Source organism: Semicossyphus pulcher, unplaced genomic scaffold (assembly GCF_022749685.1).
Source record: "Semicossyphus pulcher isolate SPU_LCO1_2020_fin unplaced genomic scaffold, fSemPul1.0.p SCAF_7, whole genome shotgun sequence".
NCBI classification, from domain to species: Eukaryota; Metazoa; Chordata; class Actinopteri; order Labriformes; family Labridae; genus Semicossyphus; species Semicossyphus pulcher.
This window is the reverse complement of record NW_027211748.1, coordinates 16,920,334-16,947,638: the sequence shown is the minus strand read 5'-3', so window position 1 is coordinate 16,947,638 and position 27,305 is coordinate 16,920,334. Positions and strand designations below refer to the sequence as shown.

General features: G+C 40.1%; 2 protein-coding genes across 5 annotated transcripts in view; both read left to right on the top strand.

The window, feature by feature from the left end:
* Positions 1 to 8,830, top strand: part of LOC138611490 (RNA-binding Raly-like protein) — a 46,529-nt gene extending 37,699 nt beyond the window's left edge. For 3 of the 4 annotated variants that reach the window (XM_069684640.1, XM_069684639.1, XM_069684641.1), the window contains exons 3-8: positions 1,276 to 1,351; positions 2,805 to 2,852; positions 3,585 to 3,778; positions 5,784 to 5,897; positions 6,084 to 6,241; positions 8,097 to 8,830. In XM_069684640.1, the coding sequence (XP_069540741.1) occupies positions 1,276 to 1,351; positions 2,805 to 2,852; positions 3,585 to 3,778; positions 5,784 to 5,897; positions 6,084 to 6,241; positions 8,097 to 8,162 (656 nt within the window). In that variant the 3' untranslated portion in view covers positions 8,163 to 8,830. Of the gene's footprint in view, positions 1 to 1,275; positions 1,352 to 2,804; positions 2,853 to 3,584; positions 3,779 to 5,783; positions 5,898 to 6,083; positions 6,242 to 7,344; positions 7,383 to 8,096 lie in introns of all 4 variants that reach the window. The other variant, XM_069684642.1, reaches the window with a different exon arrangement.
* Positions 8,831 to 13,375: 4,545 nt separating this feature from the next.
* Positions 13,376 to 27,093, top strand: lrrcc1 (leucine rich repeat and coiled-coil centrosomal protein 1). Its single transcript, XM_069685171.1, has 19 exons — positions 13,376 to 13,428; positions 13,861 to 14,066; positions 14,236 to 14,301; positions 14,391 to 14,558; positions 15,554 to 15,720; positions 17,036 to 17,251; positions 17,698 to 17,897; positions 18,641 to 18,800; positions 20,425 to 20,573; positions 21,636 to 21,840; positions 22,155 to 22,294; positions 23,462 to 23,663; positions 24,278 to 24,463; positions 24,705 to 24,879; positions 25,347 to 25,510; positions 25,735 to 25,943; positions 26,125 to 26,262; positions 26,533 to 26,668; positions 26,883 to 27,093. The coding sequence occupies exons 1-19, from the start codon at positions 13,385 to 13,387 to the stop codon at positions 26,991 to 26,993; spliced, it is 3,042 nt and encodes a 1,013-aa protein (XP_069541272.1). The 5' UTR covers positions 13,376 to 13,384; the 3' UTR covers positions 26,994 to 27,093.
* Positions 27,094 to 27,305: the final 212 nt, after the last annotated feature.

The following is a 27,305-nucleotide window of genomic DNA, read 5'->3' as shown; positions in this document are numbered from 1 at the left end:
GTAAAAGCTCATTATTCATGCCTCTTCTTGCATTGTTTATGAAGCATATTCTTAAAACATTGACTGCAGGCTTTTATTGTGAAAGTTCAGCTTTGTGTAAAGCTGGAAAAGTTTCCCACAAGAAATCCATTTCTGGAAGATTTCAAAAAAAAAAAAGAAGAAGCGAGGTTACCCAAGAGGTGATATTTAGAAGACAGACAGAACGAAGTCTGTTTGATGTGTCGGTGTCAGAGAAGTTGTTCAGGGGAATCAGCTCTCAAGCGTTTGTCAGCAACACTCTTCCTCTAATCTCACCTTGCACTCTCATCCTCCTCAAGAGAAAATCCTCTAATAGGCCGTGTCACTCTTCTCCCAGAGTTGTGACTGAAAGTTGCTCTGCTGGTTTTTACATTACTTTTGTCAAAAAAAAAAAAAAAACCCATTGATGTTTAGTGTGGTGTTTTTTCTTGGAGAGGATACATCGTGTTCCTGGGGTTTGTGTTGAATTATTTGTGGTCAAAATATACAAGTTCTTCGACTTTGATCAGACTGTAGCAGATCAGATTTGTTTCTCCACAATCATACTTTTTAAGTGACCGGATTTGATTTGTGTGTCTAGACCACCAACCTATCTGTGTGGGTTCTTGTAGTAATGACATAGGTGTTTGTAACTACCGGTGCATACACTGTTCATGCGGCTTTCCAATGTGGAGGCCTGAAAGATGGAGCTCCATTACCTTCCCTTCCAAACAATCAAGTTGTCAAGTTGTGTTGCAGAATTCCTGGAGGAGGCTGGTATACATCCAGCTCTGCCAGCAGCAGCATGAATTCTGCTCAGCCACTGAGCGCAATTGTTTTCCCACAATAAAATCAGGTTTTAGAAACCAGAGCCTCCAGTCTGAGACACAGAGATACATAGAGACATTGTAAAACTGCAAATAACATTAGAGTGTAAATACATAGTATTCTTAATAGATGAATCTATCTAATGATGGTTTTGATAAATTATTTTGCCTGCAACCTATCAGTTAATGATGGCTTGTGTTGTTTCTTTAACTCGTCATGCATACATCCAAATTGTGATGCTGCATTCCTTTCCAAGCTTTTATATCTTCCAGTGACCCTGAACTTACATATATGGTAGCATGTCTTCAATTGATGTTCTTCTTTCACCTTTAAAACTAAATATAATCTGGTAGATGAAAATGTGTGCTTTAAAAAAAAAAATTAAAGACCTGTTTTCTTTATATTGAGTGCTGTTCCTGTGAGAGATCAATAAATTGATTTTGTTTCCAGATATCAACATGGCAGGAGAGCCAAAACCATACAGGCCCAAGATGGGCTCCAAGAGGCCTCTCTCGTCCCTCTACAGGTCAGTGTGAAACACGTCTTTTTTTTACTATGTCAGTTGAATATTTCTTTGCTGACCTACTTTTCCCTCTGCACTAACTTTCTGCGACATCTGTGAAATATGTGCTCCTGCACCTCACTGGTAGGTCTAGCACTTCTGTAGATAACAGCCGACACAGCCTGTGCACCACTATGTCTCCTGCTATTACACAGTTTCTCATTTTTGACATTTTCGAGTGCTGTTCAAAGCAAAGAAAAAAAACTTTGCACAGGAAGGGACATGGTTGACATCTGAACACACTTAGAAAAATACAAAATAGTTTTTTGTCTGGGGTTTTAAGGAGATAGTTTGACATTTTGGCAATCGCTTAGTCGCTTTCTTGTTAAGAGTTAGATGAGATGATCGATACCACTCTTAAGAAAGCTAAACAGAAGCTGGAGCCTGGAGATTGTTAGCTTGGCATAAAGCCAAGAAACAGGAAAACGAAATCTACCCACCTACACCCCTTAAGCACACTTATAAAATATTACATCTAATTGGTCAAATCTGTAAAAAAAAAATGGAGTGTAAGAATGACTGCTGTTGCCAGATGTTTTCCCTGTTTCCTGGCTTCATGCTAAGTTAATTGGCTACTTGCTGCTTTATATTTAAAGCAATGGCAATATACTCAATTTCTGGCAGACAGAAGAGTACCAATAAACTAGTTTCATATCTGACTCGTAAAAATGATGCTACAGTCCTCAGCTAGTTAGTTTAGCCTAGCTGAGTACAAGGACTGGAAACAGAGGAAACAGCTAGCCTGCCTCTGTCTGATAGCAGAACATGTTGCTTAACAACCCAAGTTACGGTGTTTACCTTTTTTATTGAATCTGAACCACAAAAACATATTTTAAAAAATCATGTTGTAGTTTTATGTGTGCTAAGGCCTATTTGTTTTGACAAGTTATTAAGTCATGCTAGCTGTTTAGCTCTTAGTCTAAGCTAAGCTAACCAGCTGCTGGTTATTGTTATACCAGATGTGTTGGGAAACACATATTTATTACATATTTGCTTTCTGGCAGAGCATTAGATAAGAATAAGAATCTTTACTACTCCTTTATTGGCACAGCTAGAAGCTAGTTAGCTTAGCTAAGCACAACTACTGTATTTGTTCTTCACCAGGAAATACTCCAGCACATAAAACATCAAACAGGGAAATTGTTGTTTTTGCTCTTTGTCTTATGTGCGGCTTGAACACACAACATATACTATGTTAACTAACAAGCTTTAGAAAATGTGTAGCCTAATTGTTGGATAAAACTATTCTAGCTGTTTCTAGTTAACCTAAGCTAGCCTGCTCTGGCCTTATATTAACTGTTCATACGAGTGGTGTCCCAGACTGTCCACTTATGTCTTCAAGAAACCACAAAACAGATTTCTTATTCATTTCCTCTCAATCTTTCCTGTTTGTCTTTTGTTTCTGTTTGTATCACAGTGGCTACGAGTTTGACTATGACTACTACAGAGATGATTTCTACAGCAGGTATGTAAAACACATTATTGTGTGGCAAATAAAACCGCACTCTCTGGCTGTATTTTGTCCCTTTTTATAAAACTTTCCATCTCGTTTTTCAAGCCCTCTTTCTCCTGATGTTTCGCCCTTTACTCTTCACCTTCCTTTTCACTTCATGTCTGAGTCAGCTCCTTGGATAAAGATGAGTTTTGAGCAGAATGGCCCCATTTCCATCAGAGGCAAAGTAACTACATTATCATAGGCATAATGAATGTCGTATCGGGGAGGTTTTTATTCCTCTCCGTTGGGCTTACTAATGATGCTTTTATCCGCATAGGCGAGTACAGAATGTCAGATAGTCCCCCGGCTGGTCATTTGCACTGGTGAGGCAGAGGATGTATCTTCCTTCTGACATTTTCATTGGTTTGTTTACTTCCTCTAGTTTGCAATATCCCTGAGAGTCAGATCCCTCAGCTTTGAGTCATTATTGCTATTTTGGCAATTTGGTTTGTCATAGGCAGCGGGAGAGAGGATTTGATTGAATGGCTGTGGTGTTGTTCAATATGTACCACTTCCATTCAAACATCCTCTGCAGCTTTTCTATTAAGTGGTTTGTGAGCCCCTTTTGTTGCTCTAATAAAAACACCAAGGGCCAGCAGGAGTGACTGCTGGAAACCACAAACTTGACACACAATGCCCATTATATATTTTCAGAAATGCCTCATAAAAATGTGTTTCTCTGTACTGTTTTTGTGTCTTCAGACTCTTCGAGTACCACGGTCGTGTCGTACCCCCGACCCGGGCTGTGATTCCCATCAAACGTTCGAGGCTAGTTGTCCCGTCCACACGCAGAGCCAAATCCTCCTTTCCAGTCAGGACCTGTTCTTCCTCTTCCTCCTCCTCCTCTTCCTCCTCCCGAGCGCTCAATGTCGGCTCTGCCATTACAGCCCCTAAACGTATGTTCTCTCTATCCCTTTCTGCTCCTCTGAGTCACCTTTTCTTTCTCTGTTAAGAGGAATATTCCTAGTTTGTTATGAGGGGTCTTATGGGTGTAGTTTTGACCATCATTTCTTTATGATGTGATTAGAATTCACTCACTAAAGTAATTAATAACATCTCATCTTTAATTGAAGTTAATCTCCCTGAAAAATCTACAACCAAATAAACCAGCATATCTTAACTTAATTAAAGTTTGGCTGACCGTAGCGATGAGAAAACTGGTTGTTTAATTTTACGTTTCCCGGTACGTGTCATTTACCCACCGATATCTCACCGAGCGAGCAGCGAGTCGGCTACCTCTTTAGTCTGATAAATAAACAACTGCAGTTAGTCACCACCACAAAAAGAATTTCCTCTGTGGGAAACACGAAGTTCAGGAGTTAATGGATCAGACAGAGACTGTGGCACAGAAGCCACTCGGTCCTCTCCAGCACCACCCTCTCATCCAAATATGGTCAAATGGCTCCAGAAAACCAACATGCCTGCCATTTTTCGGCTACATTTACACAGTCGAGAAAACGATGGATAACGTCACGGTGGCTATGTCCATTATGTATACAGTCTATGCTTCAAACCAATGACTGTATATATCGATGGACGACGCGTCTCCATCTGCTCTCATTGTACAGAATTGATGCCAAAATAGCTCCAGTGATAGGCGCTGCCATCTTGCGATGGTGACATCATTTGGAGCCAGAGTCTGCGCAGTAGAGATCGGCGGTGACACGGCCATAGCCACTTCCGCTAACCAAAACGCACACTTGAATCACCGAAATAACAGCAAGGATCGGCCGGAATGTTTAACAGCAGAACAGCTTCTTTGTGTTGCTCTGAAGCTGTTGTCACAGATATGGAAACTTGACTGTAGTGATTGTTTTAGTTACTCTCTCCAATCCTCCTCTACTCTGCTAATCCAGAACAGATCAGCTGCAGGAGTCAATCATCATTTTGACAGCATCAAATAACTAATAAAAAATAAACTTGCCAGAAAAATAAACACTTGGACATAAATCTGCATGATAAGAACTAACTATAATGACAGAAACCATGTTTGAGAAACATTTATTTGCCGTGTATTTTGATTTGATAGTTTGACTCATGTCCCATCTGTTAACATGGAGGAGGCAGGCTTTATGACCTATACTGCAGCCAGTCAGCAGGGGGCGCTTGAAATGTTTTGGCTTCACTTTTCATGTCATCCATCTTTTTATACAGTCTATGGTTCAAACAGACATCATTACTAGTTGGTAAACATTTAATGTAGCTGCTATATAGCCAGATATTTCCCAGATGGTGGAGAACAAAACAGATAAGAAGAGGGTAAACATTGGACTTACATTCATCCAGAAGTGGTGTCCAGAAACATGACATAATGTTGCTCTATAATGATCTCTCCTTATCAACTTGGTCAGTATTGTGTTGACAGCGTGTTGTGCTGCACCCACGTAGCCTTGAAAATCAGTAAATATAGGTTTATAGAAATTGTTTTTGCTTACATTTTTTTATTACAACAATTTAGTAAAAAGTACTTATATTCTTTTTTGTTGATAGTTACCTGGGAAGACTATTATGTGTGTCTGTTAAATATGAGACGACAGCTGGTTAGCTTAGCTCAGCACAGCACAAAGACAGGAAACAGGTGGAAGCAGCTAGCCAGGCTCCGTCTGTAGCTATTAAACTCAGCCAACTAGCACATTCACTTTGTAACTCTTTGCCAGAAAGTGAAGTAGCAAATAGCAATAAGACCAAAAATGTCCAACTGTTATAACAAGTATTTTCCTCGCAATGCAAAACAGTGAAGTACCATAAACCTTTCACTAATTGTGCTTCAGACATATTTCTGACTGTTAACTGTCAGACTTGTCAGAGCACTACAGAAGATGTATCTGTTGTAACTGTGTCTGTCTCCTTTTAGACATCATATTGATTATTCTTTATCGCTTCATTAATGTATGCTCGCAGTGAAGACAGACCAGCTCCTGACAATCAAGAAGGAGCTGTCACAGATCAAGACCAAGATCGACTCACTGCTGGGAAGGCTGGAGAAGATCGAGAGGCAACATCGCTCTGACGCCGGTGAGATTTGACAGCACAGACTTGTCTGCATGCATACATGGAAGAGACGGAGGTTTTGAAATGAAACAGGGCAGAGTGAAACAGAAAATATTAAAGCTTTATAGTGTTTTAAAAATAAATCAGTCAGAATCTGTCATGCTCTGATGCTAACTACCAGTCTCTCTCCGTGCCTCTCCTTTTCTCCAGAGATGCAGAGGAAACAAGAGGAGGTGCGTGAGTGTCTTCATGGCGACACTGCAGACCACTCCGGTGAGGAGGAAGCGGAGGGGACGGCTGAGGTGGAGGCGGGGGAGATGACGGACGGTGGTGAGGACGACTTTGAAGACGAGGGCACCAGCGATATGGTGAGCGGGCCAAGTAGCCATTTACAGTCTGAACAAAGAGAGAGAGCAAGTGTACACATCTCTTGTGTGTGGTTGTTTGTATTAGCTGTACATCAACCCTATGTGTTATTTTCTCATTTTGGGGGGAAAATTAGATTAGAAGATTGATTCCTCTCTCATGTATGTACATTAAATATGAAGCTACAGTCAGGGTTTAGTTAGCTTAGCTTAGCGTAAACAGGGTGAAAGAGGTAGCCTGGCTCTGGCAAAGTGTAACTTAATTTAGCTCCCAGCACCTCAAAAAAACTTTTTATCTTTAAAAGTACAAAAGTGTTAAAACTTCTTTGTAAGTTTTATGAGCTGTTATAATTCTTGCCTCTGAGCAGGTGCAAGGCCAGCATGAAGTCACTGGTCCCATTTAAATGATAAGCTGTGTCCCAATCCAGGGGCTGCAGCCTTCGAAAGGCGTATTTGAAGGCCGATTGCAATTCGAAGGCTCCTTCAGATGCGTTGGACAAATGCGTCCTCCTTTTTCCGGGCCACAAAGGATCCACCAGGTGCATCCTTCATGGCCCGACACATCACGAGATTCGTTGCGCGCCAATTCAAACGAGATGGCGGACTCGCACGTGGCTGAAGAATAAACTTTTTTGGTTTCAACTCAGTTGAATAGCAAGCGTTACACATGTTTAAAAAAATGAAAGGGCCCTTGAAACAAATTATCTTTACAATAATAGGTTAAGGTTACGTGAAGTTAGTTATGCTAGCTAGTTAGCCCGCTAGCTACCTGTTGCTAGGCGACAGGAGCAGCGTTTGGTGACGCAAGGGTAAGGGCGGGAACAGCTGGATATGCAACAGGCTGCAGCCCCTGGATTGGGACACAGCTTTTAAGCTAACGTTAGCTAACTAGCTGCTTAGCATTAGCTTCTTGTTTAACAGATAGATATTAGGTATCTATCTTATCATCTAAACTATTCCTTTTGATGATAAATTGTGGCGAGTTATGTGACATCTAAAATACACTTCTAAGTTATAAAAACATTTTTTCAGGAATGACGCTATCATGCTGGCCAGTTAAAACAATGGATGAATGTGTGTATCTCACTGATGTCTTTTTATTGCAGATAGAGAATCACATATCGGACATTGACAACTGAGAAAGGTCAGTTTTTGATCCCTGCTCGAAACGGCATATTTTTTTATTTATATGGGAACAAACCGTCAATTTTAGATTGTACTAAAATCAGGCAAAATGTGCACATGACCTCTTTTACCCCAGCAGCAACATGAACTAAAAAGATCTGATCTGTTATTTTTCCACTTTTAAGTAGAGCCAGAAACACTGCTCCTCTAAATGGCCTGTCTTTCTCTGCGTCGGAGCGAGCGAGCGTCAGGAAAAGCAGCCACTCTGCAGTTATCACTGATGACTGTCTGAACAGCCGCATAGATACGACTTTGTCTCATCCGCTCTTTCCATCAAACAACATTCAAATTCCCTGATTTTCTTTATATGAACAAATAGCTTTTGTTCATAAATATTGTTGTTTAAGATTGAATTTGCCTCTTGGCTGACATTTCCTCCGCGCTGTCCTCAAGTGCCCGATAACGGAAATAATTTTCGGCCGCTCTGAGCGTGATCGATCGTTAAGATGAAGGATTAATGAACTGTTTGTGTTCAGGTGGATATCTCATATCAGGAGCATTAGTTTGTTTTTAATGTTAGTCACAGCCCACACAACACCTCTGTTTATCCACCCACCTCACAGGAAAAGCACCTGAACTGTTGCCACTTTTTTTCCTACATACTGTGAAAGAAAGTCTGGCAAATTTAATGAATTTTCACAGCATTTTGTCTGTTCTTCTCATCTTTTTCAAGTTGGGGAAGTCTATCTACAGTACAAGGAGTTGGAAGAATAGATACCAGCATTATCCTTCTTCATGAAGAAGGTGTATTTGAAATTTAAGGAGAGCTACAAGGGGAGTGACTGGCAGCTGAGGAAGAGTTTTTCCGACTTGTTTGTTGCTTGTTTGCCTCATTAAAACGTGACACTCCTTCATCAAAATGCTGGTTATGAATATTCTCCAGACTACTGCAAGATCAACTGGAAAGAGCAATCAATAACCCCCCCTTTCAAACTGATTGCCTCTCTGAAACATAAGGACGATATATTGTGTGCTTAATATAATATGGTCTGTATTGTGCATAAAAATACAGTTACGTGATCAATCCGATGAACCATGACCTTCTGTTGTCCTTCAAATGTTTGTTCGTTCTGTTTCTGTGCATTGAAAACTATGACGAGCCGCGACGCCGGCAAAGAGCTGAATATGAATGTAAGAGGAACACGTTTTCTTTCACACTTGATAATTCAGTGATTTATTTGTACATTTGGCTGAAATGTACAGTCTGTAATTTATTCACATTGCGCCCACACAGTATTGTATGCATATCATTTGTTAAACATAAGATGCATTTTCGAATTCTGTTTTTTTTTACTATCAGCATGTTAAAATGTGTCTGTTATGGATCATTTGTACTCATTGCATCTGTTGTACAGCTATGGATGATATCAGTTTTTTCAAATAAACCCGTTCATCCCCCCCCAAAAAAGAAAAAATGGTGCCTGTCTGAGCTTTTGGCTTTTTTTTTTCAAATATAATCTGGAAAAAAATGATACACACTGTTTCTGTGGAGCTCTTTTGCTCAGTGCTAAAACTTTTGTTTCACTGAAGGCTTTCAAAACAACTTGCACCATCTTTTTTTATCAGCCTTGTATCAAGTTTTTCTCCAGCGTATAAGGATTTTTGGATTTGCTAAAGTTCCTGTATGAACACGCATATGTCTGTCTTTCAGTAAGTTGGTGCAACACATTAGTCAAGTAAGAAAAACCCAAACAACTCAAGAACAGACTGTCATGAAATTTTGTACAGACATTGGTAGTTCCCAGAGGATGAATCCTGCTGACTTTGGTGATTCTCTGACTTCTCCACAAGTGCAGCACTTTAATTGTATTGGCAATCCATCCAACACTTTTTGAATTATTTCATTCAAAACGACAAATGTCAACCTCATGTTGGCACTGAAGTTCAAATTTGAGGTACGTGTGCTACACTATACTTTCTGCTCCACTACATTACAGAGGGACATGTTGTACTTTATACTGCAGCTTTTTCACTATTTTCTCAAGCTTCACAAATCAAACAATTAATTGACTAACGTGAGAAATATATATTAAAAATATATGATGTAATGAACACTAAAATTCTGTTTATACATGTATACATGAATGATAATTTAATTATAAATGTAAACCTATCATTTCAGGTTTCATTTTTCTGCATTGAGTGGTTGGACTTCTGAAACTTAAAAGTTTATGAATACTTTAACTTAGGTTACATTTTCAATGCAGGACTTTTACTTGTAAAGGAGTATTATTACGATGTGATATTAGTTATTTTACTTAAGTAAGGATCTAAATGCTTCCTCCACCAACGCAGAACACACAAATGTTGTTGTTGTTGCTCCGTTTGTCTGTCTCTATCCTGTCTCTCCCTCTATCCCACTTTTCGGCCCATCCAGTCGAGGCAGAAATCTGTTCAACATGAGCCTGGTTCTGCTCAAGGTTTCTGCCTGTTCAGAGGAAGTTTTTCTGCCACTGTGCCAAATGTTGGTAAGTACTGTTCTTGGTGTCTTGAGATAGCTTTGGTTATGATTTCAGAATCAGAAATACTTTATTAATCCCCGGGGGGAAATTTGTGAATTTGGCGCTGTATAAATAAAGATTGATGGATTGATTGAGTGATTGAGAAGTCTGCCTCCATTTGGATGAATGTTAATGTCAGAGAAATTAAAATCTAAATCATCATGGTTTTCCCTGGACAATATGATAGGAAGATTTGTAAGTTGAAAAGTAACTAAAATGTCAGACAAATGGCAAAGTAAAAGTATAAAATGTGCCATATTTAACATGTTGTGAAGTAGAAGTAAACAGTTCCATCAAATGGAAATACGAAAAGTATAAATACTTGGGGTGGATATGTTCTTATTTTCAGTCTACATGCAAATTATGACTCAAACTTTTGTCTGACTTTTCTCTCCAACTTAATCTAATCTAATTTTCAGAACAAATGAGGATATGCAGATGAAAAAAAGGCACAGAATGACGTTAGATGAACAAATTCTCCACTCAAGTTTAATTATAGCATTCCTTTACATTACTCCTGCTCTGTAATTGGCTTTGAGAATATTCATGCCTTTTTTCACACAGTGCCCTTGAAAACTATCCTATGAGAGATAAGTGGTGGCGAGGCAGATGGCATTTGTAATTCACTCACTTCATTAGCACCAGATCATCATTTGCACAGGTTAAGGAGGGTTGCTGGCTGGGTTGCAGGTATAATTGGTTCTATCATCGCTGGCCAACAGCCAGTGAGTACAATGATCAGTCATGCAGCTCCTCTAATACGGACAATGTTCAGTGTGTGATGAAGTTAATCAATCAGCAGCCTGTAGCTGCTGGAGGAAGTATGGGTATAATAGGGGTCAGGATCTTTTATAATACATCTGTGATTAGCCATAGCTGAGTGAGGATGCACAACTTAAAGCAGGCACTGTATCACATGTCTGTGAGTCAAAGAGTGAGCTAGTTTTATGAATGTTATCTTACAGGGAAAGCAAACATGAAAGGAGAGAATGATAATCATTATATTCTGCAAATTCTTCAATCATCAGCTGTATATTCTTTTAGGTATTTGTTCTGCTGGATCTGTTTCACTTTGACTCTATTGATGCCCCAATTTAGGTTGTATTTTTTCCATCCATCCATCCATTAACTATACCGCTTACCCTGTTCAGGGTTGTGGGGGCTGGGGCCTATCCCTGGAACCAATCCCAGGGTGTATCCCTCAAGAGGCTGATCACCAGTCAATCACAGAGTTGGCACATAGAGACAGACATTGACACTCACACCTATGGACAATTTCGAGTCCCCGGTTAACCTAATGATCTCTGGACTGTGGGAGGAAACCATGCACGGGACGAGCATGCAAACTCCACACAGAACCAGGAACCTTCTAGCTACCCCCAGCTAGAAGGTTCCTGGTTCACAGCACTAACCACCGCACCACTGTGCAGCCCTTTTCCATCCATTCACACACTAATGGGATGTAATTCATCTCCTATTTGCTTACACTCAAACATTTATTATATTTATATGGTGTAATATTTATCATGTTTTATATACATTTGTAATAGGTAGCATAGCTTCAAATGCCAGAATTTGTTTGCTTTTAGCAATATATAAATAAATCTTCTTCCAGGTTTGAAGATGCCTTGAAATTTGTCATGAATTTACTTTATTTTAGCCAAAAGATTCTACTGTGTCTCTGTGTTCTTTACAGGCCTCCTATACACAGTGTGTTATGTACAGGCATCACAGGGAGATTATATTCAATTGTTTGTGAAATTATCTGATGAGCAACAAGGATGTTAATGGACATTTCTTCCTGTCCTGTTTAGCAGATGAAAATAGTTTAAAATATTCTACGAGGGTTAACTTTTAAGCAAAGAGAAATTGAATTTTTAGACAATGAATTTAAGGTTTCTTTGTAATAAATCCATCATTTCTACCAAATACCAAAACGTCTATGTTTGGCAGGCATAAAATGATGTTTCTTTTATCTGAGAACTGCAGTAATTACAACGTTTTTGTGTGAGATTACGGAGAGAAGCAGCTGGTACTTAAAAAGGAATCAAGCATGAAGATGTGAGAAACTGGAAGGAAGCCAACAAACATGTGATTTTCCAGCTTCAAGGGAAGCAAACACACACAAAGAAAACAATGACAAAGTCAACACAGGGAGTGATGGATGCAGAGACACATACACACAGTAATTATGTGTGAGTGATTAACAGTATGTAGCTGGAGAGATAAACATATCTATAATGATTATAATTGCTGTATGACATGGAACACAATTTGCATATAGACAAACAATAAATGGTTTCTTTGTCTTCTCAGTTTAGTTGCTATGCTTGATGATTTTTGGTTTAAAAACCCAATCAGTGAGCTTTAAAGTTTACTCTTGACCTTGAAAACTGCTGTGAAAAAAAATCACATCTACGGGTCCATTTAGTAGCGTCTGTTGCTTATAAAGATCACGTGATACGGGCAAAAGGTCCAGATGGCACTGAATTGAAAATTGTTTAGTCAGCTACTTAATCAAGACTGAAATCATTTTATGCTGAGTCTGAAAGAAGGGGGCCTTTGCATTTAAGAGGAATTCTTTTTTACATCTTATTGAGGTACATCATGGGAAATGTAGGATCCAGCGTTTTTGGGGCTTGTCACATACTGGGAATTAAGAAAATCATGATATATTTTAATCTGTTCCATCTGTCTTGTGCATTTAATCCAACAACAAAAACATTGTAATACTAAATTCCTAGGGCAAGTTAGCCAATGATTTCTGACATATTGTCATGTTTTCATATTTTTTGTATACATGAGTCCAGATCTGATACACCACCTCTTTTAAGTGGCAGAGTCAAAATTCAGGCTTGTGATGTACTTCATACAAAATATATCAAAAGAATTAAAACATACAACCACTTACTTGGATACTTCCCATTTCTGCTCCAGAGCACGTACAAAATATCAAATATATATTATATTAGATATTAACCTCCAATATAACATTAACTACACTTTTATCATCTTTGTTTACTGAAAAAGCACGGATGCAGGACGTCAAAGTTTCCCGGATGTTACCGTTAAACACGTCATGTAAACAGGAAGTGGGATACTAGAAGCGGCTAATTCAACTCGACAGCGCAAAGGCTAAAAACAGCAGCAACACTTTTAAGAACTCAGAAATACTGCTTTGGATGTTAGCAGTCATAAAACTACACTTTTTGGCTTCTCCAGCGTTTGTAGCTGTGCCTTTTATCTGTTCTGAACAAGTTTGCCTTCTCAGCGCTATTGAACTTTTGCTAGGATGCTAGGTGGCTACGTACTAGCAAATAATTTGCACGCTTAGTATCCGAATATGACAGCAATGGTAAATATCTTTGTTTATTAGATTACAGACTTGATGCTTAAATATTATACAGTCTACAGTACAAAGTAGATAACTGATTTATAACGTTGGCTGGATGTCGTCGTTATGGGAGACAAGGAGCTGAGTCTTATTGACAAAAACATAACAAGGTAACGTTTATGTTGACTTCTAACAACTTTTTACGTTCAGTAGTTAACTAAAGACCTGTCATGTCTTGAGTTGTTTAAAAGGTTGAATTAATAGCAAAGTTTGGAACGTTAAAGTACACAAAGAAAAATACTCTATTTCAAGTAAATGTGTTGTGTGCACTTAGAGCGTCCTGCAACTGTGACCAGCCCAGTACACGCCTGTGTCATAGTCATGCTGTTAATTGTGCTCAATAACACCGTTTTAAACGAATTTGTGAATGAAATTTGAGATAAGTAATCACTCTGTGTCATAATAAATAATAATAAATAATCGTATGTTTACATATATTTAAGAAATACTACCCTGCAAAGCAAATGTGTCTGTGAACGAAATGATCAAAGGTTTTTCTTGCATTGCAAGTCTGCTGCCTCACTGTGTTACTTTCTTTTTAGTTTGCTAGATGTCCCCCTAAGTCCGACTGTTACATCGCTCAATCTGCACTGCAATCAAATCCAAAGGATCGAGGGCCTGACCTCAGCTTGGCACCTGCGACACTTAGACCTTTCCTCCAATTGCATTTCTAAAATTGAGGGTCTAAGTTCCCTTACTTTCCTGAGGACTTTAAATTTATCCTGTAACTTAATCGCCAAGGTTGAAGGTGAGTCTTTAGTCAGCGCTATAGTCAGACAATAAATATTTCAGCTTTGAAGGTGTTCTCCAAGTAATAATTCTTCATTACAGTGTCTTGTCTCTACTCTGAGTTATCTGCCGTTGCTTTATGGGCTGTAAAATCACTCAGTTGTTAATGTCTCCTCCCTTCACCTCAGGACTGAATGGTCTTGTGAACCTAACAAGATTAAACCTATCCTACAATCAAATAAACAACCTCACTGGTGAGTTGTATAATGACTGAACACTTTTCTCTTTCCACACGGTAATAAAAACACTAATTAGTGGCTGACATGTCAATGCTCTCGGTCAGGCTTGTTGTATCTTCATGGCACGGAATATAAACTGAAGCACCTCGGTCTCCATGGAAACAGTCTGGACAGCATCGATCACCTCCTGCAGTGCCTGCTGGGATTGCAAGGTTTGAGAGAGGTCACTTTAAGTGAGGATGGCAAAGACAACCCTGTGTGTAGGTCACCAGGTAAGACATGAGACAAACTCTAAACTCACTTTCTAGACTGCACCTCAACACCACATGCAATCATTTACCAATTACCAATTTTCCAAGACATCTAGTTCTGAATACACTTAATGTAAACCACGTGTAAGATTCAAGTTTTGTACCACAACAATACAAAAGAAATGACAATATTTCAAATTTTAACAGTGATATTTGTAAAGGCTGTTGAAACTAGTGTTCACAAGCCTGATGGCCTACACTGTAATGTTATACAACATATTAAAGTTCATGGTAATTTTTGAGGTTTAGATTTTGCTATTCTGTTTACGCCATTTGAATCAGTAGGGGTTGATTAACATTAAAAACACCTGTCATTATAAATAATAAAATTCACAATAACCATAAATCGCAGCCTTCAAAATCAACACTGTCAAAAACTGTTTGATATTTTTCTCTGTTGTTGACGAGTCACACTCTAATCAAGAAGAAAACAGTTTCTGCAGAATAACAGCCTCATAACTCTCCCCTGTATAATGTCTGCCATGAAATCACAAAGGAAATATGTGGTAGTCAAACGGACACTTTGGTCTATTTATTGTTAATGCATCTCATGTCTGTGTCTTTCCTAATTAGATTTACAGCGGTGATCAGAATGTAAAAATCTCTCCTATGCTTTCTTAACTAATGCTGTGCACCCATTATCCTTATGCTCCTGTTCATGATTAATAGGTGTTGAAAGTGTGTGTTTCAAACCATGAGGTCATATTTAAAAGCTTTCTTACAACCCTGCCACTCATTATGCATGGATGCATTTTTATTAGCAGTACTCGGGTCTCATTAAGTGAGCCGCATCAATAGTGCATCAATGAGGATGACAAGCGCAGAAGAGAGGTTGTTCATTAAGATATAGATTATTTGACTTTATGCAACATAACCGCGATTACATCTGATGTTTTATCCGAGTCATAAAGTCCCTATGTGACCATACTGATTATTAAGTGTCTGTCTCGCTGCAGGCTACAGGGAGATTGTTATGCAGTCGTTGCCACAGATCTCTGCTCTGGATGGGTTGGACCGACTGGGAAATCTTTCACATCTAGGTCTTGGAAGTCCCTGTGATATCCCAGGACTGGAGGATTATGTGGACCTCCTGCTGTCCTCAGATACCAGTCACAACGAGGTGGTGAATATTGATGCCATACTACCATTAGTAGCATTATAGTTATACTATTTATTTAACCAGGAAGTCCTTTTTAGATGAATTAGCTTTTTGCTGGAGACACCTGGCCTAAATGGAAGCAGAAGTGTAAACACAAGAAATCACAGAAGATCAGACACACTTTTTTACTGTATTTATGTGTAGTAGAATAAAATGAAGACATTAAAGGTATAAGCTCAAAGATTTTTATTTAAATAAATGTCTGTTAAGTCACTATCCATCGCCAAATGAGGTAACTCAATGGTGATTGAGCCTATGGCCCACTGATGAAAGCCTTTGCATTTGCAGTATTATGGACTGGGAGTTTGGTGCGACTTTCGCAGAAAAAATCACAAGCGGCGCCCAGTTAGTGACACATTTTCCATCAGCCAGCAGTGGTTGGTTTGCCAGAGAGGGTAGATGGGGCTAAGTGGCTGCTTTTCCTGCGAGTGTTGCGAGTAAACAGTAACAAAGTAAAGATCGATGACGACAGATACAACTTCAAAAATAAGTGAAAATAGTCTAAACTGCCTAAAAAGGAAAGCGACCGTCAGCGAGGAAAATCAAGAGTTACAGCCATTACAACTGTAGCCAACTGTAGACGTCACACATGCAACACTGTCCGGATATCTGGGAAGTGTGCTCCTGCAATTACCATTTATCGCCATAGGTGCCGCCAAAGAGAACCAAACTGAGATCTTTGAGATTATAACTTTAAGTAGAGAGGCTTTACATTTGAACTTCACAAAATGTTGTTTGAATGATCTGCATACCTCATGTAAAGGGCACATGAAGCATAAATATGAAGTGTATCTTCATAGTGAATAGTATGAAAATTCAATTTTGCAGACCAGAATCTTGTCTTGTCTTGTCTATAATGATTGTATAAATGTGTGCAGAATATCAGTATTACACTCTGTAGGCCTTTAATACGTAAGCCTCTATCTTTCTAACTCTGCTCACTTTCAGAAAAGGGAAAGTGCTGAACATTGAGACACTGTGTCACACTGTAGCCCTAGTAGTCTTTGTAAATAGCAGATTCTCATTGGGTCACTGAAAGGCTGGAATAATATGCAATTCGGGGAAATTATACTAGCATAGTGAAAGTAGGAGAATCTAATCCCTTTACCAAAAAGTCAATTTTATACATTCATTGCACCATATGGCAATATCCATCTGTCTGTCAAATTAGCAAATTAACCAGCTGCAGTGGAGCGTAACCCCGTCACTGTGGAAATCTGATATAAGAGTTTTCTCAGGAAATTGGGGGGAAAAAAGGTAATTTAAGTTTCTATTGCAGGTTAGAGGGGATGTTCCTCTCACCACGCCCCGCATCGACGAGGTGCTGACCCAGTTTCGTCAGAGGATTACCTCCGAAGCAATCGCCGATCAAGTCACGCAACCAGCTCATCAGAGCTTCCAGCCGGCTCGCTCCTCTGTGGCTGATCCAGCAGACCCTGTTAATGAACAACGCATCAGGAATCTGGAGCACCAGGTGTCCCAGCTCATCCAGCAGGTGCATATTTAACACTGCTGACAGCCATTAACTCGCTTATGTAGAAGTAATGTGAGGTTTGGTATACAGCAGGGGAGATAGTATATGAAAGATTAACAATTTAGTGGTTATATATTCGTATTAAGTGATAGCATTTGGCCTTCATACGCAGCTAGGGATTCTCTGTTCTCTGTGTTTCAACATTATTCTATTATGCTTATTGGTGCTGCTAAAATTGTCAGTTCTTGCATAAGTATTTTTGGTATCAACGCAGAATCTAAGCTGTTAATTTTTTACCTTTAGTTAGAAGAGTTCACATCTGAATTATATTTACACAAGTCAAGTGTTAAATTTATGTTGCGTCCTTGCCTATCCAATTCCCCAGTGTTTAATTTTTAATTTTTATTTTTTTACATATCATCACATATTATTCGCATATTATTAATATTTCTGTGATATGGACTCAGGCACCTGCAGGTGACAAATGCACTAGTTCTGCTCATCCTGTGACGGCGGTACGGAAAGCCAAGAGGGACACGGATCGCACGTCAGAGAGTGAGTGCGACAGCGGAAAAGAAAACAGGAGGCGCACCAGGATCCCCAATTATCGTAACAGCGTAACATCGAGGACGAACCCCAAGGAGACCAAGAGCAGGAGATCCGACAGGTGAATCTGTACCTGCTTGTCTCTGCACTGAAAAAACAATGTTTGAGCTATAAGGTTAACAACTATGTCGATAAAATAATATGTTTGCTGTTATTTTTATATGTGTAATACCCGATTTTGTTATAGAAGCAGAATTCACTGTAAATGTTCTGAAATTAAACAATATTAGAGGCTTTTAGGGAACAAAATCAGAGAGTGTACCTTTAAGGAATGATAATCACATTAATATACATGCCAAAGTTTGCTGACACATGTGTTTACAATGTAGACAATAGCAATGTCTGCATTCATATTAATCAAACTTACCACCTGCAGCAATGGATATTTAACGTTTCTTCAGGTATCAGGAGGAAATCTCTTTGTCTCTCAGCTGAAAGGGTTAATGCTGAAACATTTTTCTCTCTGAGCAATATGGAAAACTTTCCTCCTCTCTGTTAGAAATTAGAACTGTCACCTCGCTCCCATGATTAACGACCGTGCTTCTACGGTCAACCCCCTCGTCTTACTTCATCAGCCACTGATGACATGTTCTCAGGATTCAGTAATTTCACTTAAGTCCCAACTGTCCTCATCAAAGGCAAGGTGATTTTCTTATATTGGGCCCAAATCCAATTCAAAGTTGTTCAAACTTTGCCTTCCGACAAAAGTAATCTGCTTTGACCTTTATAGAGCCAGACATTAGCTTCAGGGCTATAATCAATTTCACAGCCGGTCCAATACCTGTGATTTTGTTTTATGTGCAGCGATCAGGAGAATCATAAACAGAGGAGTTTAAAGACGGCTGTGGGGACCACGAGGAAGGCTGCCGGTGCAGGGGGTACCACAAAGAGGGCACCTATGAGAGCTGCCAAGACCTCAAGCGACGTGAAAATCAAATCCACAGAGGAGGAGGAAACCTACAGGGTACAGCATGGATAGGTCACCTGCAGCCTGAATGGCAGCTTCTATTTTTAATGAATGAATGTCATGTGCAAAGGTCATAGACATGGGAGTAGACATTCTGTGTGCCTTGTGTGAAGGCATACTTGTTGTTGAAGGTATTGTATGTGTTCTTTTTAATTTATACCAAACCTTTAGACAAAAACAAGCACATACAGGATACAGAGATACTTTTATAAACGACTACAAGACAATAACAAAACAAGAGCAAAGTCAACATTTTTCATTCAGCATTCAATAACTCAGAATAACCTACAAACACCAGGCCCCAGTGGTTTTATTGATACTTACCTGAAACAACTTGATATCTAGTCACAAAACATCCTTACACCACCTGCTTGATTATCAGAGTTAAATAATTAATCCATCTCCCGCCTCACCCCAAATGTTCAGGAATGCATACAACCATTCATGCATACAACAACATAACATTATTTTTTGAGTTAGTCATTGAGTAACACCATCAGATGCAAAATGTTAAAACATGCATACTCATTCATAGTATATGTACCTAATCACTCCGCCTTTTCATCCCATACGGGAGCCCTAAGTGGACATGCATCCATATATTTTTTTCACCCTGTTTTCCTGTGATAACGAGTTAATTTCAGTTGTTTTCTCGAGATCTGGACTTATTTTTCTCGTTATCTCGAGATAACAAAGCTGGTTTTCCAATTATAACAGATTCATTTATTTCATCTCAGTTACAAGCTTGTTTGGCCTAAATAACGGCATCATTTTCTGGTGATCTAGAAAACAAAACAAAACAAAACAATTGGATGGTCATTGATATTACAGACCAGGACATGTCATGCTGCCATTTCCCACACTAATGAGGTAAGTTAAGCCTGTTTCTATGTTTGTTTTGTGCTTTTGCAGCTCTGGGGATACGAGCTATTATGATCTGATTACATGATCCGGTTACATGTTAGATAAGTCAAGATCATGAGAAAACAACCGTAAATTAATCGTTTACACAGGAAAATGGAATAAAGAAAATGTATAGATACATGTCTGCTTAGAGCTTCTGTAATCCCATTCAGTATACTAGCTAAAATGTCTCTTATTATTTAACCCCAGTCATGACCCAGGTTCAGAGTATTCCATCCTTCTGGTACCAATTTATCATGGCACCCCTTTAACATTATCAAATGCCTACATTACCCACGATGCAACCTGCCTGCCAAATGTAGGCACAGATATTCAAGTGTGTTATGCTAGTAGCAGCTTATGTAGCCTTAAACCACTAGCTCCCAGCAGAGGTGAGGACTAAGTTACTGAGATCTGGCATGCTCACTTCCTTTTTTTATTTCCACACTTCAACATTCTTTCATTTTCAAACTTTTAATGTTAAGCCCACAAATGACTCAAGTGACATCACTGGAGGCCGATTACCAGTCTTCACTTAGCTCCCTCTGGAGACACAAAAGGCTTTTTACCATTTGTGCAGTATAACTTTCCAAGACCTGTAAACCCACTGTGAGTGTAGTTTCCCTTTTATTCTTCATCAATATTCTGTTCAGGAGCCTACTGATACCTCAAGAAACTGTTCCTCCCTTAGTGTTTAATGTTTTTGTCTACATCTCAGACTATTGTGGAAGAGCGTGACGAGGAGAGGGAGAGGCGGTGGAAGGCTGAGCAGGCTGTGAGGAAACTGACAGAGGACCTAAAGTGCCTGCAGTTGAAGGTCGGCGATGAGAAAGAGCTTCAGAGTATGGCCCTGCACACCACTGACAGGCAAGAGGACACACAGATGCACAAGTTGACACGACGAACCCTCTAACTTCCACATGAATCGGCACAGCAGCTCCAATGCAGATATCATGATGAAAAAGGATAATTGAACTTGTCTCTGTGGATTTTCGTTGTCAACTGCATAATGGATTCTCATCCATTTCTACCCTTTTCATCTTTTATATTGGCTCTCCTGAGATCCGGGCCTGCTGCCTGTCTCGTACGTGAACAATGAGTATCCATCCCAGCATTTAAAATCCTCACTATCACTTGTCCTGTAGCCTCTCATGAAGTCTAGCACACTCTTTAGCTCCATTACCCCTAAAGTATGCCTGCAGTCGTCTGTGATAACACCGCTATTTAGTATAAAGATCATTAGCCGATGCACCCTTCCTGCTTTTATACCTTGTATTTAAATTCCAGAGGCTGTAATTATCTATAATTAAATATGCTTATCTCTTTCCCCACACACGTGTAATAAGGTTATCGGTGAGCAGTCTTCCTCCTGCACTGCACAGATAGAGCCATGTGTTGTTCTAATGTGCATTTAGTCTTACTTGCATCACAGCCTACTTAGATAAATCTGCATTATGGCTGTAATTAGAAGCCTGGTGACGTGCATATGTCAGCATTATTACATGAATCAATTTCCACTGTCACTTTCTAATGACACCAAACATGCCTGCTTCCGTTGACTCCCTCGCTCACCAGGAGATAGATTACAGAGACGTGACTCATCGTACTGTAGGTGGTCGCATGCACACGGGTTTTGTAGTTGTACTGTGTGTCCTGAATTCTCCCAGCTTGTTCATTCCGCCTTTTTATTATGCTATTTTCCCTATCTTATTTTTACATTTTCACATTTCCATTTTCCCCCCTCGAGATAAAGAGAAGTCTCACTCAATCTCACAGACTATCACATTTCTAACAGTGGGACATAAAACACAAGGACAATAAAGGTTATCACGTAATTGGCTGCGGCTGCCTTTAACAGTTTACATACACAATAGAAATAGATATTCCTGCTTCTCTTGCAAACTGTTATCATGCTTTCTCCTCATGCAGGCTGAAAGAAATGTTGCTTAAGGAGCGATCGGGGCGTTCTGAGCTGCAGACTCGTGTTGAGGAGCTGGAGGGGAGGTGTCAGTCTCTCACCCAGCAGCTGGAGCAGGCCCGCCGCAGTGAGGAACAACAGAAGACTGCTCTGAGCAGACTGGAGGAAAGCATCTCCCACGGAGAAGCGCTCAGGGCTCGCCAGCAGGCTGAAGAGGTACAGGAGCCGGTTTAGTAGTCCTGAGAACACTTGTTTCACCATTTTGATGCACACAGTTTCAGGTTATTCCTATCAATTCTTTACAAAGAGTCTGATTTATTTAAAGTCATTCAGATATATACACATGTACTTTCTGTTACACCCTATTGCCTACCACTGAACATGATAACTCCCAGTTTCACTGCTATTTGACAATATGATATACTCTCCAGCAGAACTAATGCAGACAGATGAAAGGATTCAGCACACAGGGACAGTGGGCTCTAACATAAGTGGCATGCTGCTGTAAAACGTGTGCTCACCTTCCGCAGATGAAGCGGCACCAGGAGCTGGAGAACAAGGCAGCAGCTCTGAAGAGAGAGTTGGACATCCAGAGAGCCTCAGTGCGTCAACAAAAAGACAAAATGCAGCAGCTGCATGAACTGCTGGCATGCAGGGAACAAGAGCACAGGTACACCTGAACCTAAGCCTCCACCTCTGTGCTATTCTGTCTGGGTTAAAGTGGACACTATATATATTTCACAAAACTATTTTGTCCCCCAACATAACTTCAACTCAACTTTAACTTTATTGTCCCCTGAGGGAAATTTGCTTTGCAGGCAGGTAAAAAACATAAAACATAATCAATCAAATTCAGATACAAAACTGGAATGGATAAGGACAACTGAAGGCGGTACCATCATTACATTGTTGAGAAATAGATGCATAATAACTGTTCATTTTTTTAAATTAAAATTTAGTTGTGTGATGGCTTGTGTTATGAATGAATTTTTCATCCTGTTGGACTTAGCCTTTGGCAATCTAAATCTCCTGCCAGAGGGTAGGGGCTCAAACTCGGCATGGAGATGATGATCAAGACACTGTATGATGTCCTGAGCCTTACAGTTTACCCTCCTGCAAAAGGTTGTAGGAGGTAGGAGGTAGGAGTGTTATCACAACTTAAGTTTTGGCTTTAAAAGTCTAAGTTAGACAAAATAACGTTGTAATCTCAAAGATTTCAGTTTTGTTCTCTTTGGTGGCACCTATGGCGATAAACGGTAATTGCGGGAGCACACTTCCCAGATATCCAGAAAGTTTTGCATGTGTGACGTCCACAGTTGGCTCTGGTTGTAACTCCTGATTTTCCTCGCTGACGGTCACTTTCTTTTTAGCGTGTTTGGCTTCATCTGAGCGTCGAGTTTGTTTCTTTTTCTTTGGATTTTCACTTATTTTTGAAGTTGTATCTGTAGTCATCGATCTTTTCTTTGTTTGTTCAGCCATAGTAGATTACTGTTTACTCGCACTTGCAGAGACACTGCAAGCCACTTAGCTCCGCCTACCCTCTCTGGCAGACCAACCACTGCTGGGTGATGGAAAACGCGTCACTAACTGGGCGCCGCTTGTGATTTTTCCCGCGAAAGCCGCCACAGACAGCCAGTCCATAATACTGCAAATGCAAAGTCTTTCATCAGTAGGCCATAGGCGCAATCACCATTGTGTTACCTCATTCGGCATTTATTTAAATGAAAATCTTCGAGATTATATCTTTAAGATCCAGAAATTAAAAGCTCTGTTGTGTTAATGCCACAGTGTTCCCTAATGTGTTCAGTATTCCCTCCTTGTTTGTATTGTTTCACAGAAAACAGCTGGAGTTGCGGTTGCAGCCTGGTGGGGCAGATTTCCGTGACGCTGTGGCAAAAGAAGCTGCATCAGTGGAACAGAGACACGCCCACAGTGAGGCAGAGCTGCAGGAGAAACTGGCAGAGGGCAGGAAACGGTACGCTGCTCTGGAGGACGAGTTCCGCATGGCGCTGACCATCGAGGCTGCCCGCTTCTCTGAGGTCTGCTTTAACATGAACACCTGCCACACAGATGGCCTCTGATCACTGAATAGTTATAAATTTAAATGGCTCCCCTTTTGCACAGACCAGCTGATAAATGATTACTGTGCCCAGTAAAAAGTGAAATGATTGAACTGGAATTGAACCCTATCTAGACTGAGTTAGTGGATTTTTTTCTGCCTGATGATGAAAGCTGAGATTGAATTACGATCATCACCAGAGAAGAGGTCTGATTGCTACAGGAAGAAAGCTATACTAAAAGATTGGATTTGAATCTGTAGTTTCTCTGTTTTTTTTTTTAAAGATTTCAGTCTGCCCGTGAACAAAAGTAATCTAGTCCTGATTGCTATCGCTGGCACATTCTTCTTCTGTACTGTGTCCAACCTTTGACCGTTGGAAAACTGTATCAGACACAGTTTGCCGGTGAAACCATCAGTCATGGAAACCTTTGAAAGATTGCTTTCTTTAAATCTGTAACTCATTTTTGTCAGACCTCAACTGTAACATTGATTGATAAAATTGTCAAGCCATTAAATGCCTGAAGTCACTCACTCTGTCAAACTCCCAGATGTCTCATTCACATTCAGTTCCACATCCTCGCTCTGCTTCTCTAGGTAAAGGAGGCTTGTGATCAGATGACTGCGGAGCTTGTTGGGGTCAAGGCGACTCTCGCCAAGTCCCAGGAGAGGGAGAAAAAATCGGGCTGTCTGGTGCAGGAGCTCACAGCTATGGTCAAAGAACAGAAGAACCGCATCTCTGAACTCATCAAAGCCAAGAGAGACGCTGTCACTGATCTAAAGGTACAGCAAAGAAGCAAAAGAGTGAGATCTGTTCAACATTAAAAGTCCTGAAAGATGTTTTGATCAGTTGAATATGTAGAGATGATCTGTTCTGGGCATCAGTCTTTTACTTTTAAGTCATTTTTCAGCCCAAGCCTGTAGTTGTCAGGAATACTGAACGCCCCTGCTGCCTTTCCATCTGTCAGCCAGGACAGATGGCTGTTGATTATTAATACAGTCTCTCTGTCTGTCCCTCTGACAGACCCGCCTGCATTCCTTGGAAGCAGAGGTGGAGCAGGACCGGCGTCTCGGCCTGCAGCTCGAGTTGCAGAAGAAAGACAAGGCGCGATTGTTGTCTCAGCTCACAGCTCAGGAGTCTGTGATAGATGGTCTGAGGGCAGAGAGGAGGATCTGGGGCCAGGAGCTCGCTCAGCAAGGTGGGAGACGTCCAGAAGGGTGATGCGCTTTACTGTCAATGAGCTTTATAGTGCATGACACACATTGTAAATCAACAAACACTGCTACAGGTCTGCCTTTTGGTCCGTCTTACTCAATAATGCCTTGCCCCAGTGGATGACAAAGAGGGTTACTCTTGACAATTTGGAGATTCTGCTTTAGGGACAGTAAGAAGGAGATATTAGATCTTAATACTGTATGTGCTGATTTTTTATTTCATGCGTGTTAAGTAAAGTCTGCCCTCTAGTGTTTTTATACCGACGCTACGACACACTTCAGATAAGGCTAGACAGGTTAATTGTACACATCTCTAAATCTAAATTCTTTGTTTAAGAGAGAAAAGTCAAAGAATGAGGATAAAAAATATGGACAATAGACATTAGAGTTCAATATTCAGTGCTGTCACGAGAGACATGATCAAACTACAATCTGATGTTTCTCTCTCTAGGAGCGTCCTTGGCTCAGGATCGCGGACGCCTGGAGGCCAGGATCGAGGTGCTGGGCTCTGAGCTGGAGACTCAGAAGAAACACAACGAGAGGGACAATGATGGCCTAAAAATCAAAGCCAGAATCATTGATGACCAGACTGAGACAATTCGCAAACTCAAAGAGGTTGAAAAATACTTTCATTTTTTAAATGAGTGTGTTTTTCTTAAAGCAGAACAACCACCCTATCATACCAGAGCATGTCAATACTTTAAGTCCATATTTATACTTTACCATGAGCTTTGTGTGTTTATATGAATGTTTACATTTCTCTATCACATTTATCCTACTTTTATGTCAAGACAAACTGAAGTAATTTCTTTGTCTCCTCTGCTTTCCTGCTGTCTCAGTCCCTGCAGGAGCGCGATGATCAGATCCGCAGGCTGCGTGAGGAGGCGGTCCAGGCCCAGAAGAGGTTCCAGCAGCAGCTGGAGGAGGAAACAGCTCGGCAGGCTGAGCTGAGGGAGCGAGTGGAGCATCTGAGCCTGCGCAAAGAGGAGCTGAAACAGCAGCTGGATGATCGGGAGGCAGAGCTTGAAGAGCTCAAAAGAGTATACAGGCAATAACAAACAGACACACACTAAACTATGCTTTATGTGTTAATGTTTACATGAACGTTATTTAATGGAAATATGAAATGTTTTTAGCTCTCCCCACTAAACCAAAACCTTCAGTATGCATATTTACAGCTGCCTAACACAGCTCCTGCCTAAAGTCTACTTTATCTGTCTTCCTATTAGGGATTCCAGTAAGAAGTGGCAGGAGAAGGCAGAGCTGCTCACTCGGCTGGAGAGCCAGGTGAAACGCATGAAGGAGAACTTTGATTCCAAGGAACGCTTGCTCCTGGAGGAAAGAGATAAAGCAGCAGAAGCCCACAAGTACAGCATGATTTATAATAGAACAAAAAAAAATCTTCAAAATCTCCCTCTCCTCTGCCCGTAACTAGAGGAGCATACTTATGTACATGACCAAAACACACTGACATACAGCAGTATAGCAGTCCAGTAGTACTGTAGCTTTGAGTAACAGTTGTTTGTTATTTAGTCCCAATTCTGGGACACTTAATAAATTCACATGCTCATTGTACTCAAGCCACAACATCCTCAAAGTGCCTTACTTGATGTTTCTTTTTGTCATCCGTCAAGCAGTGCTGCACTGGAGAAGTTGCACTGTGTGGACGATGCATTTCGTCGACAGTTAGAGTCTAGCCAAGCTGTCCATCAAGCTGAGCTTCTTCGAATGGCCAATGAAAAGCAGAAGCAGATTGAGCAAGCCAATCAGAAGGTAAAAGAAAGACACTTTTCACAGAAATTCACATTTTAATGACTTGCTTTCAAACAGTTAACTTATCGTACGTCTATTCATGCTAATTTTGATTCCTTGTATTTCATCCCCGAAGGCTTTGAAAGTCTTTGATATGGCTTCAGTTTGAGGACCAAACTAGTTAGACATTATATTGATTAATATATTTAAGCTGTCTATGTTTTTGTCCCTTCAGGTATTTGAAGTGGAGGTGGAGATGCGTCAGCTGCTGGAGGAGACAGAAACCAACAAGAGAATCGCGGAAGAGAAAATGAAGCGTCTTACAAGTGTACTAAAAGACTTCTAACACATAACATGCGTCTTCTTAGCAGCTATGAAGTATAAATTTGAGCAATACAGTAAAGTTGTACATAACGGTTATTTCTGTTAAGTTATTGTTTTATTTTATCATGATTCATCTAATAAATTCTTTATAGAACATGTTTTTCTCATCTTAATAAATAATCTTAATAAAAATGTATTAACACAAATTCAAGATAAGAAAAGTGCCATTAAAATTGAAAAACTAAAGGAAGAGCACCCACATTTTGTACATACTTGAATAAATGTACCACTGTACAGATATATCTATAGATCCACTGAAATATTATGCTCTGGT

Coding starts and splice junctions, on each gene's coding strand:
- lrrcc1 (XM_069685171.1), top strand. CDS start 13,385: ATGGGAGACAAGGAGCTGAGTCTTATTGACAAAAACATAACAAG. Junction 15,721..17,035: donor ATACCAGTCACAACGAGGTG/GTGAATATTGAT, acceptor TTTCTATTGCAG/GTTAGAGGGGATGTTCCTCT. Junction 24,464..24,704: donor ACGCTGTCACTGATCTAAAG/GTACAGCAAAGA, acceptor TCCCTCTGACAG/ACCCGCCTGCATTCCTTGGA.